The 14,255-nt window shown below is 43.1% G+C and overlaps 1 protein-coding gene and 1 long non-coding RNA gene across 2 annotated transcripts; both read right to left on the bottom strand.

Annotated features, from left to right (window-relative positions):
- Window positions 1-863: 863 nt before the first annotated feature.
- Window positions 864-13,502, bottom strand: LOC125612869. Its single transcript, XR_007343343.1, has 2 exons — window positions 13,096-13,502; window positions 864-1,120 (listed from the first exon to the last, which is right to left on the bottom strand). It is a non-coding gene; the product is annotated as an uncharacterized LOC125612869 (long non-coding RNA).
- Window positions 954-12,346, bottom strand: Ppp1r3b (protein phosphatase 1 regulatory subunit 3B). The gene is given in 3 exon segments (XM_015486023.2): window positions 954-5,393; window positions 5,395-5,584; window positions 12,195-12,346. Coding segments are annotated over 2 exon segments (858 nt in total). The 5' UTR covers window positions 5,560-5,584; window positions 12,195-12,346; the 3' UTR covers window positions 954-4,700.
- Window positions 13,503-14,255: the final 753 nt, after the last annotated feature.

Here is a 14,255-nt window from a genome sequence, read left to right as displayed (position 1 = left end):
TTTCCTCCTCCACATCTTTACACCATGCTGCTCTTCCTGGCCTCCAGCCAGAGCCATGGAGCCAGCTGACCATGGACTGCAACCTCTGAAACTAGGTATATTTCAGAAAATACACCTTTCCTCCTCTAAGTTGTTTTTCTCAGGTATTTTGTCCCAGTGAGAAGAAGCTGACAACACAGCTTTCATATACTCTATTGTCCTCTGCAGAGCCATGGTTGACTTTCCCAGTCAGCCACTGCTGACTTCAGGTGACTTTCCCAGGGTGGCAGAGGGCTGAGGGGTGTGAAAACTTCTGGAGGCAGTTCACCACCTGCCTCTCCCGCCCATCCTATTTTTTTGAACTTTGAAATAAAATACCTCTGAAAATCTTAGGTAAAATGTCCACTATCCAGTGGAGAGGGGAGGGCCCACCAGCAGCTGATTCATTTTGCTGCCTACAGAGTTTGATCAGGCAGTTCAAAGCTACGACAGCCACTGACAGTTTTCCCACGTATGCCTAAACACATCAGTCTGTGCTGCAGTTCAAGAACAAGTGAAAGGGTAGAAAAGCTATGACCTCAGATAACTAAACATGGGTGCAAATAACAGAGGCCCCTGCACTTCTCTTCCCTGGCACTATCATCTCAGCTCTGAGCAGCCTTTATTCCCAAGAAAACTTAAAAAGCACTAACTCCCTTCTTCCAAGCCTTACAGCTTTACCACAGCCATTGATGATGACCTATATGCTTGTACATCTAAGGTCGGTATGTGAAAAAAAAAGAGATTTAAAATATTACTCCCCTTCCTCTGGCTCTAAGAATAGAAGGACAGTTTCAGTTTTGTTTTTTTCTATTTTTATTACATTTTTTTTTTTTGCTTTTGAGATATATACAAACCAACCACTCTCCTCTACCACACACACACCAAAAAAAAAAAAAAAAAATCATTCTTGTGATTTTAAAGTGCAATTCCTCTTTGTGTACAAAAATATTTTTTTTTTTTTTAAAAAAACATGCAGAAATTTCTCCACAAGGCACTTCTAGGCATAAAATGAAGACAAGTCCTCAGTTCTACATTCACATTGAAGTCAAAGTGAAACATCAGAGCTGCAGACTCCAAGTCCTCACAGGTCCAGCAATCTCTAGGAACGGATCAGCAGAAAAACTAAGATTTGTTGCTTTGTGACTTGCATTGCAATACTTCACAACCATGACCAGGAAAAGCAGCCTGTCCCCAATGTGTCATCCCACTTCAGGAAATTAAGATAAGCTGCCAAATTGCTTCAGGTGACCCTATAAGATCCCATTGTAGGTAAGATCCCATTACTGTGTGTAACTTCTCATCTCCAATTTCAGTCCATCATGTCAGGAGAGGCAATTAGATATAGACCTTCCCAGAACAAAGAGCTACCAGGTCTCCATCCAGGGGAGGGATTTTTAAAAAATCTATTTTTTTAGTTGAAGATGGATGCATTCTTTATTTTATTTATTTTTATGTGGTGCCAGGGATGGAAACCAGTGCCTCACGCATGCCAGGCAAGCACTCTACCACTGAGACACAACCCCAGCCCCCAGGGGAGGGATTTTAAAAGCAGAAACAAATGAAAGACAATCAAAGTTGTCATTCATTGTCTAATGAGAGGGAAGACAGGACACTTCTAAAAAAATGAGCACACATAGCTCATCTAATATCCAAATGCCTACACATAATGCTTTTTTTAAAAAAAAGCAAAGGAGATGCAAAGATCGAAATCCACAAAGCAGTTCAAAATGTGTATCTTTAAATAAAACAATCTATTATTTTTTATAACCATTAAAATTAAATCTCAGAGATAAAGTAATTCCACCATGGACTCAGATTGTTTTAATTTCTAGGGAACTGCACAGCTCTATTTCTAACCAGTTTTCCTCTAATGAGAATTTTTTTAAAACCCACTCACATGCTTCATATCATCCAAGAAACACTGAAAGCTTATTACATATCTAGATAGTCCATCTTATTTATTGCATCCAATTTGCAAAAGCACCCCAGGGCATTTTGGGAAATAATATGAAACAAAAATGGCGTTGTTTCCCCATTTCTAGAGTATTGCATCTGACAACACAGTTCTGGACAACTGCACAATGGCAGGTGGTTGGTCCTTCTGGGCAATCTGGGAAGGACAATGCGACTGGGGCTATTCGTCACCATAACCAAGAGCTGTGTGAAGGGAAGTCCAAAGGTCAGGCTGTAGTGAAATTTTCATCTAAGGAACTGATCACCCTCTGAAGTGTGTAAGCCTTATCCATTGATGGTGAGCTATGAAATCAGGGCAGAGTCCCTCAGTGAGATTCTTGAGGTCATTTGAGAATCATGGGACAGACCAGGCCAAATGGAGAAAGACTGCAATGAGGACACACACAGTTCTTCAGGTACATCTATCCCAATAAATGACAGCCCTGATGACAGAAGTCAGGCAAGCAGATTCTTTCATTGGAGAAAAAGGCTCTTTGGAAAGCAGGTGAGGACTTGCCTTCTGAACTGAGCGGTGTGGTAAGCACCCCAGGTGTGCAGACTGGGGGCTTGCAACCAGTGCCCCCCAGCAAAAAAAAAGCTGAGGTGGGCTGGGAGGAAAAAAGGGAAGAGATGCTTATCACTGAATTTATTATATTTCAAATTTTGACAAGGGAATGTCTTAGGATCATTATTACATAAAACCAAACAGGCTTTCTTCTAGAACCAGTTGAGGCCCCTTTCTTCTGAACATGGAATGATCCTTATTTTGGTGACCTGTAAATAACAGTGTGCCTTGTTCCCTTCCTACATTGGGACGTGACACTTATTAACACAAAGCAAAATTCATGACCTACATGAGATCAGTTTTGCTGCCATTTGACTTAGACTTATGCTATTAATAGCTCTGACCACCAAATTTGTAACATGTCAAGTACCATCTGAGTACCTGATGTAGTACGGTATATTTAGATAAAACACAGTCTTGCCCAATATCAGCCATAAAATAAAAATGTGACTTCCTCATAAATTATATTATCATGTAATCAGAATGTAACCCACTTGGAAGAGGCATAAAAAAAAAAAAAGCACTAGATTGAAGACTAGTAACAGCCAGTTTTAGGAACAAGGATTATACCAAATATCACTGAGCATTTAAAAAGTCAAAACATTTCACACACAAAACTCTAGGAGCGAAGGCACTCAATGTCTGCCTGATATCAATGTACAAAGTCACAAATCAGGAGGTCGTTTCTAATTATTCTGGAAAAATTCAAGCAAGAGACTCTGCTTGGCAAGTCCAGCAGCTGTGCCCCTGAATCCAGGCAACGACGTACACTTTCGTAAAATCAGGCAAAAAGAGAATTGAACAGTCTTTTAACCCAACTCCAAAACCAAACAAAAACCAGAAAAAAAAATTCAGATTTCTACAAATATACATGTAAAAATATTTTTCATACACCCCTAATTTAAAAACCAATCCTACCCAAGAAAAAAATCACAGGTTTGGGGGATCCACCTGACAATGAATGTCCCAGGAGTCTCACAATAGCATTAACCAACATGCTTTAGTCCAATATGGTTAAAAATAATTAATCTCTGATATTTCAGAGTTGGCAAACATTTAAAATAACATATGAGAATGTAGTGAGGTTTTTCTCCCCTATCCCTTTACATATTCACACACCATAAATAAGAACACCCAAATCAATGTCCCTGGGTGCTTGTAAAGTGTCCTGGATATTGTATATCACAGTCAAAATAAAACCAAACATTTTCTGAAGGCTTTGAGGATATGCTGGATCTGCAAATCAAGTGTCCCAAACACAGCATAAAAGATGACTCTCCAGGAAATGAGATCTACAATTCTTCTGTAGAGAATGAGGCTAGCAAAGCAGCCAAGCAAGTGAAAACAAATCTTGTCATTGAGCCTTCTGGTGACTCGGGGTGAAAGTAAGTGCTTAGAAAGCTCCCCCAAAAGCCAAGAAGAAAAGCTAAAACTCATGACTGTCCTGCCTTGTAATAACCCTGCAATCTGCGACCCCACACAGGAGCCAGTGACTTTCCATAATGGTGTGTTGCTCTCTGTGGAATATGGATGTGGGTTCAGGAAGATGGGAGGAGGAAATTCCTGCCTCTGTCACAAGTCTTTATTATCTTTTCCTGAACATTGGATGAACGGTGGAAAAAAATGAAATGCAAAACATAATTTGCACAAAAAATGAGCAGATCCCATCTCTCTTCTGTAGCTGTTATTACAAATGGGTGACATAATGTCAGGCTGTTGTGTCACAGCACAGAGATAAGGGGTGCTTCTGAGTAGATATGAACAGCAGCAGCAGAAAAGACCTGGCGGATGCAGAGAACCCAGACGTGGATGGAGAGGGTCTGATGGGGGTGACTGCTTTCCACATCTGGGTGTAGAGAAGAGGTCAGGCTCCTCCAGCCTCGCCACACTGCCCACAGGCTTGGTTCCTACCCGACTCTTTCTGGCAGCATCCTGCTCATTCCCAAGTGGCCACCTTGGGTGCCACAGAGGACCCAGCGAACCCTCTGAATGAGAAACCAGTTCTATGATCTAAACCTGGCTGAATGTGCTGGTTTAAGAAAAAAAAAATAGACAGGATTCTTTCTTTGTGAAAACTGGGCCTAACAGCAGTTCATTCGGCTCTTCTCTTGGCTTCTCCATTGCATGGTGACCAGGGCCACACACCTGTGAACTGCAGTCACTAATAGTAGGGCCCTAGCTTTTCATATCCTAAGTAACTAGGCCACTCGGGAAACAGACCGTAGGAACACCGAGGGCTTCCAAACTGGTCTAAGGAGATTCCAAAATCCGGTCCATTATGTGGCTCCACGGTTCCCTGAGTGGATTTCAACTCAGCCTGGATGATCCGATAGTTTTTGCCCCTGTTGCTGTCCCAGTACGCCTGGCCGTTGCACTCGTAGCACACAGCAAACTCCATTCTTTCATAAGACTGAATTTTCTCAGGTAAGCTAATGTCAAAGGAGAACGTGTCCCTGTCTGAACCAGCGTAAGTGTCCTTCACATACCGACAAGGAAAGTCTGTGAAGCTTTTCCAGGTGTCAAATGTCATTCTGATTTTCACAATCTTCTCGAATGCCAGGTTCTGCACCTTCACGGTGCCCGCGATGGCTTTGTCCTTCAGCACACAGTTTTCGAGGCAGACATGGTTGGCCTGAAGTCGATTTCTAAAGTCCAAGTAATCTGCAGAAGGCTGTGAAAAATCCAGAACAAAGCTCTCGCTCTCTGCTGTCGTCAGACTCACAATGTTGTCTAGGAGCTCGGTGATGTTAAAGGGAATATCTAACGGGTCATCAAATTCCGAGAACACTTTGACCATTGTGAGGGCCAGTCCTTGGTTGTCTGCGAAGGACACCCGCTTTTTCACCGTTTTCTGCCTGCACTGCAGGGGCCACCAGGCCCGCTGGCTTCATTCCGGCTGCCCAGTTGAAGCAAGGCCTCAGCGGCTTGCTGGGCTTGGGGGAGATCTTGAAGGCAAACCGCTCGCGGCGCAAGGATGGGGCCATGCAGTTGTATCTGTACTCTATGTCCACAGCCATCATGGGGCTAGATGGATAGGTCAGAACCCTGGCAGGAAGAGGAGGAGAGAAAACAGCAACGAGATCAGATAGATGTTCCAACACCTGATGCCAGCAGAACTGGGCATGCCACTGTGCAGGACGACTCCAGGGTGGCCTCACAGGACATGGGTCTCAGGGGGAGATTATGTACGTGTGGGTGGGGTGGGGTGGGGTGGGGTCTGAAATTAAAACCAAAAATATGGAACTCACTAGTTTCTTTTTTTTTTTGTACTGGGGATTGAATTCAGGGGCATTGGACCACTGAGCCACATCCCCAGCCCTATTGTGTATTTGATTTAGAGACGGGGTCTCACTGAGTTGCTTAGCGCCTCACTTTTGCTGAGGCTGGCTTTGAACTTGCGATCCTCCTGCCTGAGCTTCGGAAGCTGCTGGGGTTTTTAAAACTAAATTCACAGGTTTTCCTGTCAGGATGAGCTAATGCACCATAAAGGATAAAGAAAAGGGCACTCGGCAGAATTTCTCAAACTTACTTGACTAAAGAATCCCTTTTTTGGTGGAGTGTACTCGACAAACAGCTTTCCTGAGGCACACACTTTGGTAAATACTGCTACTTATTATTAACTGATAAGTAAAAGCTATATATATATTTATGGCTTCCAATATTATATTTTTTTCATGTTTATTTTATTCTAAAAATATAGATTAAATTTGTTTTTATTAGTATATTTTGACAGATGAACACACTGTGGAGTGGCTATTGGATGTATTTGGCGTATGCACTGCCTCACATACTTATTTTGTATGTATGTGTGGTAAGAACACTTAAATCTATTTTCTTAGCCGTTTTCAAGTATACAATATATTGTTAACTATAGCCACCATGAGGTACAGCAGAACTCTTGAATCTTCCCCTCCTGCCAAATTAAAATTTTGTGTCCTTTGACCAACAGCTCCCCAGTCTCCTCAGTGCCCAGCCCCTGGTAACTAGCATTTCAGTATTTGTCCTTCTGCACCCAGTTTACTGTACTTTTAACACAATGTCCCCAGGCTTATCCTTAATGCTGCAAATGACAAGATTTCATTCTTTTCTATGGCCAAAACAGTATTCCATTGTGCACATATGCCACATTTCCTTTACCCATTCATCTATTAGCGGATCCTGAAGTTGACTCCATTGCTCAACTATTGTGAATGATGTCACAATGAGCCCGTGAGTGTGGCTACCCTTTGAATATGTACCCTGTAGTGGGACGGTTGGGTCATATGTTAATTTTTAATTTTTAGAGGACTCTCCACAATGTGTTCTGTAATGCTTGTACTGATTTACATTCCCACCAATACTGTACCAGGGTTCCCTTTTTCTAAATCCTCTTCTATACTGTTATCCTTCACATTTTTTACAATAACCATTATCATATAAGTGAGGAAACATCTCATTATGGTTTTAATCATAAATATTGTTTTAGTCCAAGAAAGAAATCATTTTCAAGAATACAAATATTGATTTCATGTTACTACATGCCAGGCATTATGCTAGATACTAGGATTCAATGGTGAAGACGGATGCAAATTTGTTTACTTTAAACATCATATGTATAATGGTATATTTGGTATACCATTAATATTCTAGCATATTTTTTAAAAAAATCAGCAATTTATTATTTTTAAAACTGTCATATAGATGAACAGTTTGCCTTTTATATAAGTTAAACTAGCTGCTATAAAAATAAAAAGCAAATAGAATCATGCAAAAAGAGATTAAATTCGGCTTCATAAAATTATCTTAGTATAAATGAAAAAATAAATAAAACTGAAAATATTACAAAGAAAAACTCAGAAAATATTTTACAATAAGAGCTGCAGCAGAGTTAATACCTTAATATATAAAGAGTTCTTACAAAGTAAGAACAAAGTTAAATATTTTTTCAAAGTTAAATATTATACCTAGAAAAATGAGCAGGAAGTATGAATAGAAAATTCTTGAAAGAAAATTTAAATTGGCCATCAAAATATACAAAATGTCCAAGCTTAAAGTTAATTTAAAAATTTAGGTTAGAAACAATCTATGTTTTTTTCTACTGAATCAGGAAAGAATGTTAAAAGATAATATATATCTTTTTATTAATCTAAATTATACAACCTTTCTAAATATTATTATTTTTGTTTCAATATCACATACAGATATTTATCCTATGTAAGTAATTAAAAACATATGGAAGTTAATATGCTAAAATTTTAGTGCAACCTTATAGGGGCAAAAGAGGAGTCACTAATAGGTACCCAGTTAAATCAACTGTAACACATTTATATTATTTAATTTTACATCATTAAAATTATTATATGAAAAATATTTAAATGACATGGAAAAATTTTACAACATATTCTAATATTAAAAATGAAGAAAATAAAGTTGTATATAAAGACCAGACTGGTGAGGAGCAATATTACATAAATATATTGAAAAAGACTAAAAATAGAGTAGTTCTCCCATTACTATGATTTCAACTTCCAGTGTTCAACCACAGTCCAGAAACATTAAAATGAAAAAATTCCAGAAATACACAAGTCGTAAGTTTTCAACTGTACCCCATTGTGCACAGTATGAAGAAATCTCCCGCCCCAACTTGGTCCCACTTGTTCCTAGGATATGAATCATCCCTTTCTTCAGATTAGCCATCATATATACACTTCCTGTCCATTGTGACTAAGTAGCTGTCTCAGGTATCAGATAGACTGATGTTGTGTCACAGTGCTTGTGTTCAAATTGCCCATATTTTACTTAATCAAGTCCCCAAGAGTAGTGATGCAAAGGAAGCACCTGAATATGTAACATGGAAGGACAGATTAACTTTGGTACTATGTGGCAATACACAGGACACAAGGAGGGAAACACCATGCAGAGAGTTTGGAACTACTTGAGGTTTCAGGCATTCATTGGGGGGGGGGGGTAGGTCTTGAAGTCTACCTCTTGTAGATAAAGAGGTACTTACTGTACAGTTAAAACTATCAGAATACCCACGTTCAGGATTTCAGGAAATGTTTTCCTGCTTTATATTTTCTTTCATCTCCTAAAATAATGTTGCTTTCTATAATCAGAAAATAAGTGAATCTTGGGGAAAAAAATATCTTAAATTTGCTAAAACCCCATCCTGATACTATTGCCTCACTAATGTGAGTACTTTTTTCATTTTGATTACTCTGGGCTAATGTGAAGAATATAATGATAAACCAGGATTAAAATCTCAACTCAAAATTGCAGAACACTGGATTAGTTCCCCAACAAACCTCCCTTTCTCATAGCAAAGGTGTAGTATATGGCAGTGCAGGGGTGCCTGTTCTCAGGCTGCACTGCTGCCCCTGAAAAGTGACAGACAAAATGTTGTTCATCTTTTGACAAGAGTTGGGCACCACTGATGTGACCCAATAAATAAGCTCTCTTTTTTAATTTTGATTTTGATTAACCTAATATATAATGCAAAAGTTGAGAAAAGACAAATGCATATCAGGTGTGATCCCAATTTTTTTTTTTTTTTGGAAAAGTACAACACTTTCCTAGGATGCAGAAAGCACTTTGCCATGACCAGTTAGAGAAACACAAATTCAGAGACAAAACAATAATTCACAGTTGTAAGGCATGCCTTACACAACATTCATTTTAAAGGATATTTATCTTACTGTTTCACCTCTACCAAAGTCAATCCAGTGAAGTTTTGCAAAGCAATTTTGCTTGCTATTATCTCTTGTTAACCCATGTAATTGTTCTGGAAAAGGAAGTTCTGATTGAATGGGACAAGATGGCTTTACAGTAGAGGATCACTGGGTTAACTAATTTTTTTAAGACCCTACACTTCCATATCACTTGAATGTTAGTTATTCCTGCACATTGAAAAATTGTATGTGAGAGGGGCCGGAGTTGTAGCTCAGTGTTAGAGAGCTTGCCTAGCATGTTTGAGGCACTGGGTTCGATCCTCAGCACCGCAAAGATAAATAAATAAATTAACTGTGTACATCTACAACACACACACACACAAAATTATATGTTAGAGTATATTAGAATTAAACCTTCAGTTCTAACTTTAGCACAGGGTTTTTTTTGTTTGTTTCAAATATGAATTAAAACCAACCAACCACACAACAGCCCTGGCCTTGCATCCCAGCGCTTTTCCCTCTGCCCACCCTTGAAATCTTGAGTATGAACTGAGGAGGAGGGGTTCCTCCTGGGCCCACTGCTTCCTCCTGACCTGAGTCAGCCCAAGGTCAACTGTAAGTTCTCTATGCACTTCCAACAAGCCTGCAAATCAAACTTAGCTGGGCTTTCCCACATGTCTTTAAAGCTCATTAGAAAAAGGTTGAGAACCTTTCAAGATACTGTGGAAACAGAAATGCAAAGCAAAGGGGTCAATTAAAGAATCTACATGTTCTCCTAAGTTATGATCTCACAGGTTAAAGAGACTTTGTTGGAGATTTCAATAAAGTTAAGCTGTTTGGTCCCGGTAGTGTAAATTTATGCCACCAGTCCCCCAACCCCTTTTATTCCCAAGCTGTAAGAACAAGTTAAACTGGATGGGGGGGGGGAGGGAAGGTTCTAGTCAGAGTCAGTACAAATTCAACAATTATACTAGCATTTTCAAGAGTCAAACTGTTTCTGCAATATTCTTCCAAGAAAGGCAAAAGTTAGGTTATGGTGGAACAAGAGTTGCCACCCACACTACTGCCCCAGAGAATTGCACAAGCAACTGTGGCCCAGAATCCCTTCACTTTTTCTGCATGTCACCATAACTTCAGGTGCGGTCATTCACCCTCATGGCCTCAATTCAGGGTAAAATGTGACTGTCAGCCACTTCTCCTGTCCTCATAGTAGATTCCAGCCTTTATTAGCCAGACCATTCTCCTAGAATTGGTGCACAGGGTGCTGGTTTAGGGTAGGTTTTTCTGACCACCTGCTCAGAATCTCCCCAATAGACTGTGGCAGGGATGACTATTAGCCAAAAGTAGTGTTTGGAGCAACCAAGCATATAAAGGAATACTTTGTAAAGTACCTGAAAGGAAGGCACCTGGACAGGTGCTTCATTTGCAAACAACACAAAAATGATCAATTCCCAGGCAGTATGTGCCAGGCCTCGTCTCCTGACATATACCGCCCTGGTCATTTCCCTCTCCCAGGTTAAGTTGTCAAGGCTGGTCAGGGAAAAATCCAGAACCAGAATATACGAACACACATTTGAACCAGAAGAATGACATAGGATCTGGATACCAGATGCAGGCCAGGGACAAGGGAGCATGAGTAGCTGTTCCCCAGGACCGTCAACATGGATGCCTCAGAGCTCAGTTGTGCCTGATGAGGGACTAGGCTATGCCCAAAAGTAGATTTCAGTGTCCCAGGCCCAAACTGCACAAACTCAAACACTCATGAAAATTACAGACCAAATAGACAGTTTTGCAGAAATGCCTTTTCTGTTCCACTAGTGACAAATAACACACTCTCCTAAGGCAGTGTTAAATGTCATGGTGATTTTTCTTGTGAAAACCATAGGCCAGTACAGACAATAACCCCACAACCTTCCCAGTTTCATGCAGGTGAGCTACTGACTTTCTGGCTGTGCCTTTATAGGAAGGTTTTTGTTTTTGTTTGGTGTTGGGGACATTTTCCCTCTATATATTCAGACGCATCTCTCCCACCCTTTCTCATAAGGAGAGAGGAAAAATCAGACACTCAAACAACCCACCAGCAACAGTGAAAACTGCCAAACTATATTAGGTAAGCATTCACAATTGGGATCTAAGACATGGCCACCAACCCCCACCTCCCTCAGCAATTCTTTATTCCCTCCTTAAGGATTTGGCTCATACAGTATAAAGGTAATACCTTCTCCCTTTTGTACTTAGGCCATGGAGACCTTATCTAGAGTCTTAAAAGCTACTTGTAGCCCTTGATCCTGTTGCCATCATCTAAAGCATCTTGTAGATAAATATTTGTGAATACGGTTGCATATCAAGGAAAGAGTGAATTAAAATGGTATAGATCCTACCATTAAAAACTTCCCAAGGGGAAACAGAGCACTGTTCTAACAATAGCTTCTACCTAGCTGTGCCTCCTGGGGCAACTCAATTTCTCTGGGCTTAAGGATTCTCCTGTGAGGTCCTTTCTAGCTCTGATATTGTTGCCAACAGTGCCTGATGGCTCTTCTCTTGCCACCCACTTTCCCCTAAGTACCCCAACTCTACTTTTGAGGTGAGTCCTCCAGCTGTCCTCATTTTAGTCTTGGCTTCTAGACAGCTCTGCCAAGTGGCCATTTCCTCTTCTCTAGCACCCAGGCCTAACTTTCTTCTGCTGAACCCTGGGTCTCCCAAGGATGCTGTGTTTCCCAAAGTAGCTGGCCCCACAGACCACAGGCTCCAGGGGCTTTCAGCAACTCTTCAAGTTCACAAATCCTCTCGTATTTGTTCTGGGCCCTCACGCCTCTTTTGCAGTTACTGCCCCTTCCACACCCCTTTGTCTGGGTTCCAAAGGGTGGTAGCACAGGGCGCTGGGGGCAGGGCGGTGTGTCGAGGGTGGAGGATCCCACCTGCCACTCTGCCCACTGTGCCTGACCCTGCCTGGCTAGCTCCAGCTGGCCCAGGCTGCACCCCGCCCCCAACCTCCCTGTTGCACTCACCTTTCCGGCGGCGGAGAAGCCCCCTCGGCAACTCGCTGGCCGCATCGGAGACACTAGGGGGGAGGTGGCAGGGAGGCCGCTGCCACCGACTACGTGAGCTTTCGGTGTTTGTCCGGGAGGCCGGGCCTGGGCTGGGTTCCCGGAGATGAAGACGACCAGGAGGAGGAGCCCAAGTTTCCCACCAGATAGGGGCGGGGCTGCGGGGTAACCCGGGGCTGGAGCTGCGCGGCACTAGCACCCCCGCGCGGACCGTCTCGCCCCCACCAACCCGGATGGCCCCTGTCCCGGGACTGTGGGTCACTCTACTTCGCGTTGCCCGAGTTTCCATTCTCGTGAGCAGCAAAGGGATTTGAACCAAACTGGGAAGGAGTTGGGACAAGTAAATGCAACTTTATAACATTCCGGCCTGGAAGCTGCTTTCTTACATAGCTCTTTTACTGAGAAAAGGCAGAGAGATCGAGAGATTTGGGGGGTGGGGAAGACAGGCGACTTGTGCTCCAAAACCCACTGCCCAATTGCTGAGACGTCCCCCATAAGTATCAGGTACCAAGCTGGAAACTTGTGCCACCTTCGAAACCGGGACAACAGGGCACAAAGGTATCTGTTGTCTCAAGCTCAGTCCCTCGCCACCCCTCGCGGCAGGGTCCCAAAGTTCCGGAGTTTGGGGGGTACACGTGGGTCCAGCCGCGCTCTATCCCAGCTCTGGTCCCTGGTTTGCCATCTCCACGTGGAAGCAACAGCTTACTCGAGCCCATCTAGTGTGTTCCACCACCGGTGTGTAGCTGCTAGTCGGATGGGTAAAGTGTGGGAGGCAAGAATCAAAGGGGAGCTGCCCTGCGCGCCCCTCGCCACGGGTTTCTTGTTACTGCACCTCGGACTCGAGGCTTCAGGAGGTACATACCGGGTACAGCTCATAAGTCCTGAGGGCAAAAGTGCCAGCCCGCTACACCAAACTCGTGAGGATGACACGCACAGCGACCGCGACGGTGGGAGCAGGGGCTGGCGTTCAGGTTTGCGCCCTGGGCCGGCAGCTGCATCAATCCGCGCGCGAGAGCACCCCGCTCGCCTCCTCCTTTCAGCGCGTCACCCCGGACTCAGGCTCCTGCAGCCGCTCTGCGCCCTTTAACTTTCCGCCCACCTCTCCCACTTTGGGTCCCATCCCAGACCCTCTTGCACGTGAACGCCCCCCGCAGCCAATGGGTGCGCCCGGGACGGGAGCCGATGACCAATGGTCACGATCCAGGAAAGCACTGCTCCTCCACGTGATCGGCAGCGTGCCGGGAGTGATAGGGCTGGCGTCCAGGGTATGAGAAAGGGGCGGTGGGTCACCTTTTCATCAGGAGCCAGAGGACGGGCGCCAGGGGGCAGAGGCGATTTCCTACAAAAGGACGTCCCGTTAGAGTGAGCCGGCTGGAAGCTGGCAGCGTGCAAAGTTGCTTCTTCCTAGGCAAAATCCTAACCAGGCCAAGGCACCCATGAGCCTAGAAGGCAATTGCAGTTGTTGTCCCACTTCTCTGCGGATCCCGCTTTCGTGATACTCCAGCCCTGGATTCAAGGTGACAGTTCCCTCCCTCACTACATGCAGAGCCCTGAGGGGTCCTGAGACAACATTGCGTGTGTTTCCTTAGGTTTTATGGGGAGTCCTTCAGGATACATATCCTCAGCTCCTTCTGAAGTATACAAAAACCAATTATTGCTTTGAGTTTGTAACTCACGTCCAAGTGTTACTATGATAAAAATACAAGAAAATACTTTTTATAAAGTTGGTAAGGGGCCAGGGGACCACAGATGACCACAGCTCATCCAAAACACGCAAATTTCCAGATACTGTTGAGGGTTTCTCAGCTAAGTGTGTTTTAGAGGCGATTACCTGACTCAAATTTATTATAGTAACTACGTGAATGTACAGGATCTCTCTGTTCTTTTTGATGATCTTGGAGATTGGTAGAGACTGACGACCTTAGTAGTGTTTGAACCAGAGGCTCCTCTTCTCATGTTGATCAATTTTTGTATCAAATGAAATGAGCTAGCCACTTTGGGTGGGGGGAACTCTCAGATCTC

Source organism: Marmota marmota, unplaced genomic scaffold, assembly GCF_001458135.2.
Source record: "Marmota marmota marmota unplaced genomic scaffold, marMar, whole genome shotgun sequence".
Taxonomy (NCBI): domain Eukaryota; kingdom Metazoa; phylum Chordata; class Mammalia; order Rodentia; family Sciuridae; genus Marmota; species Marmota marmota.
This window is presented reverse-complemented; position numbering and strand designations above follow the sequence as displayed.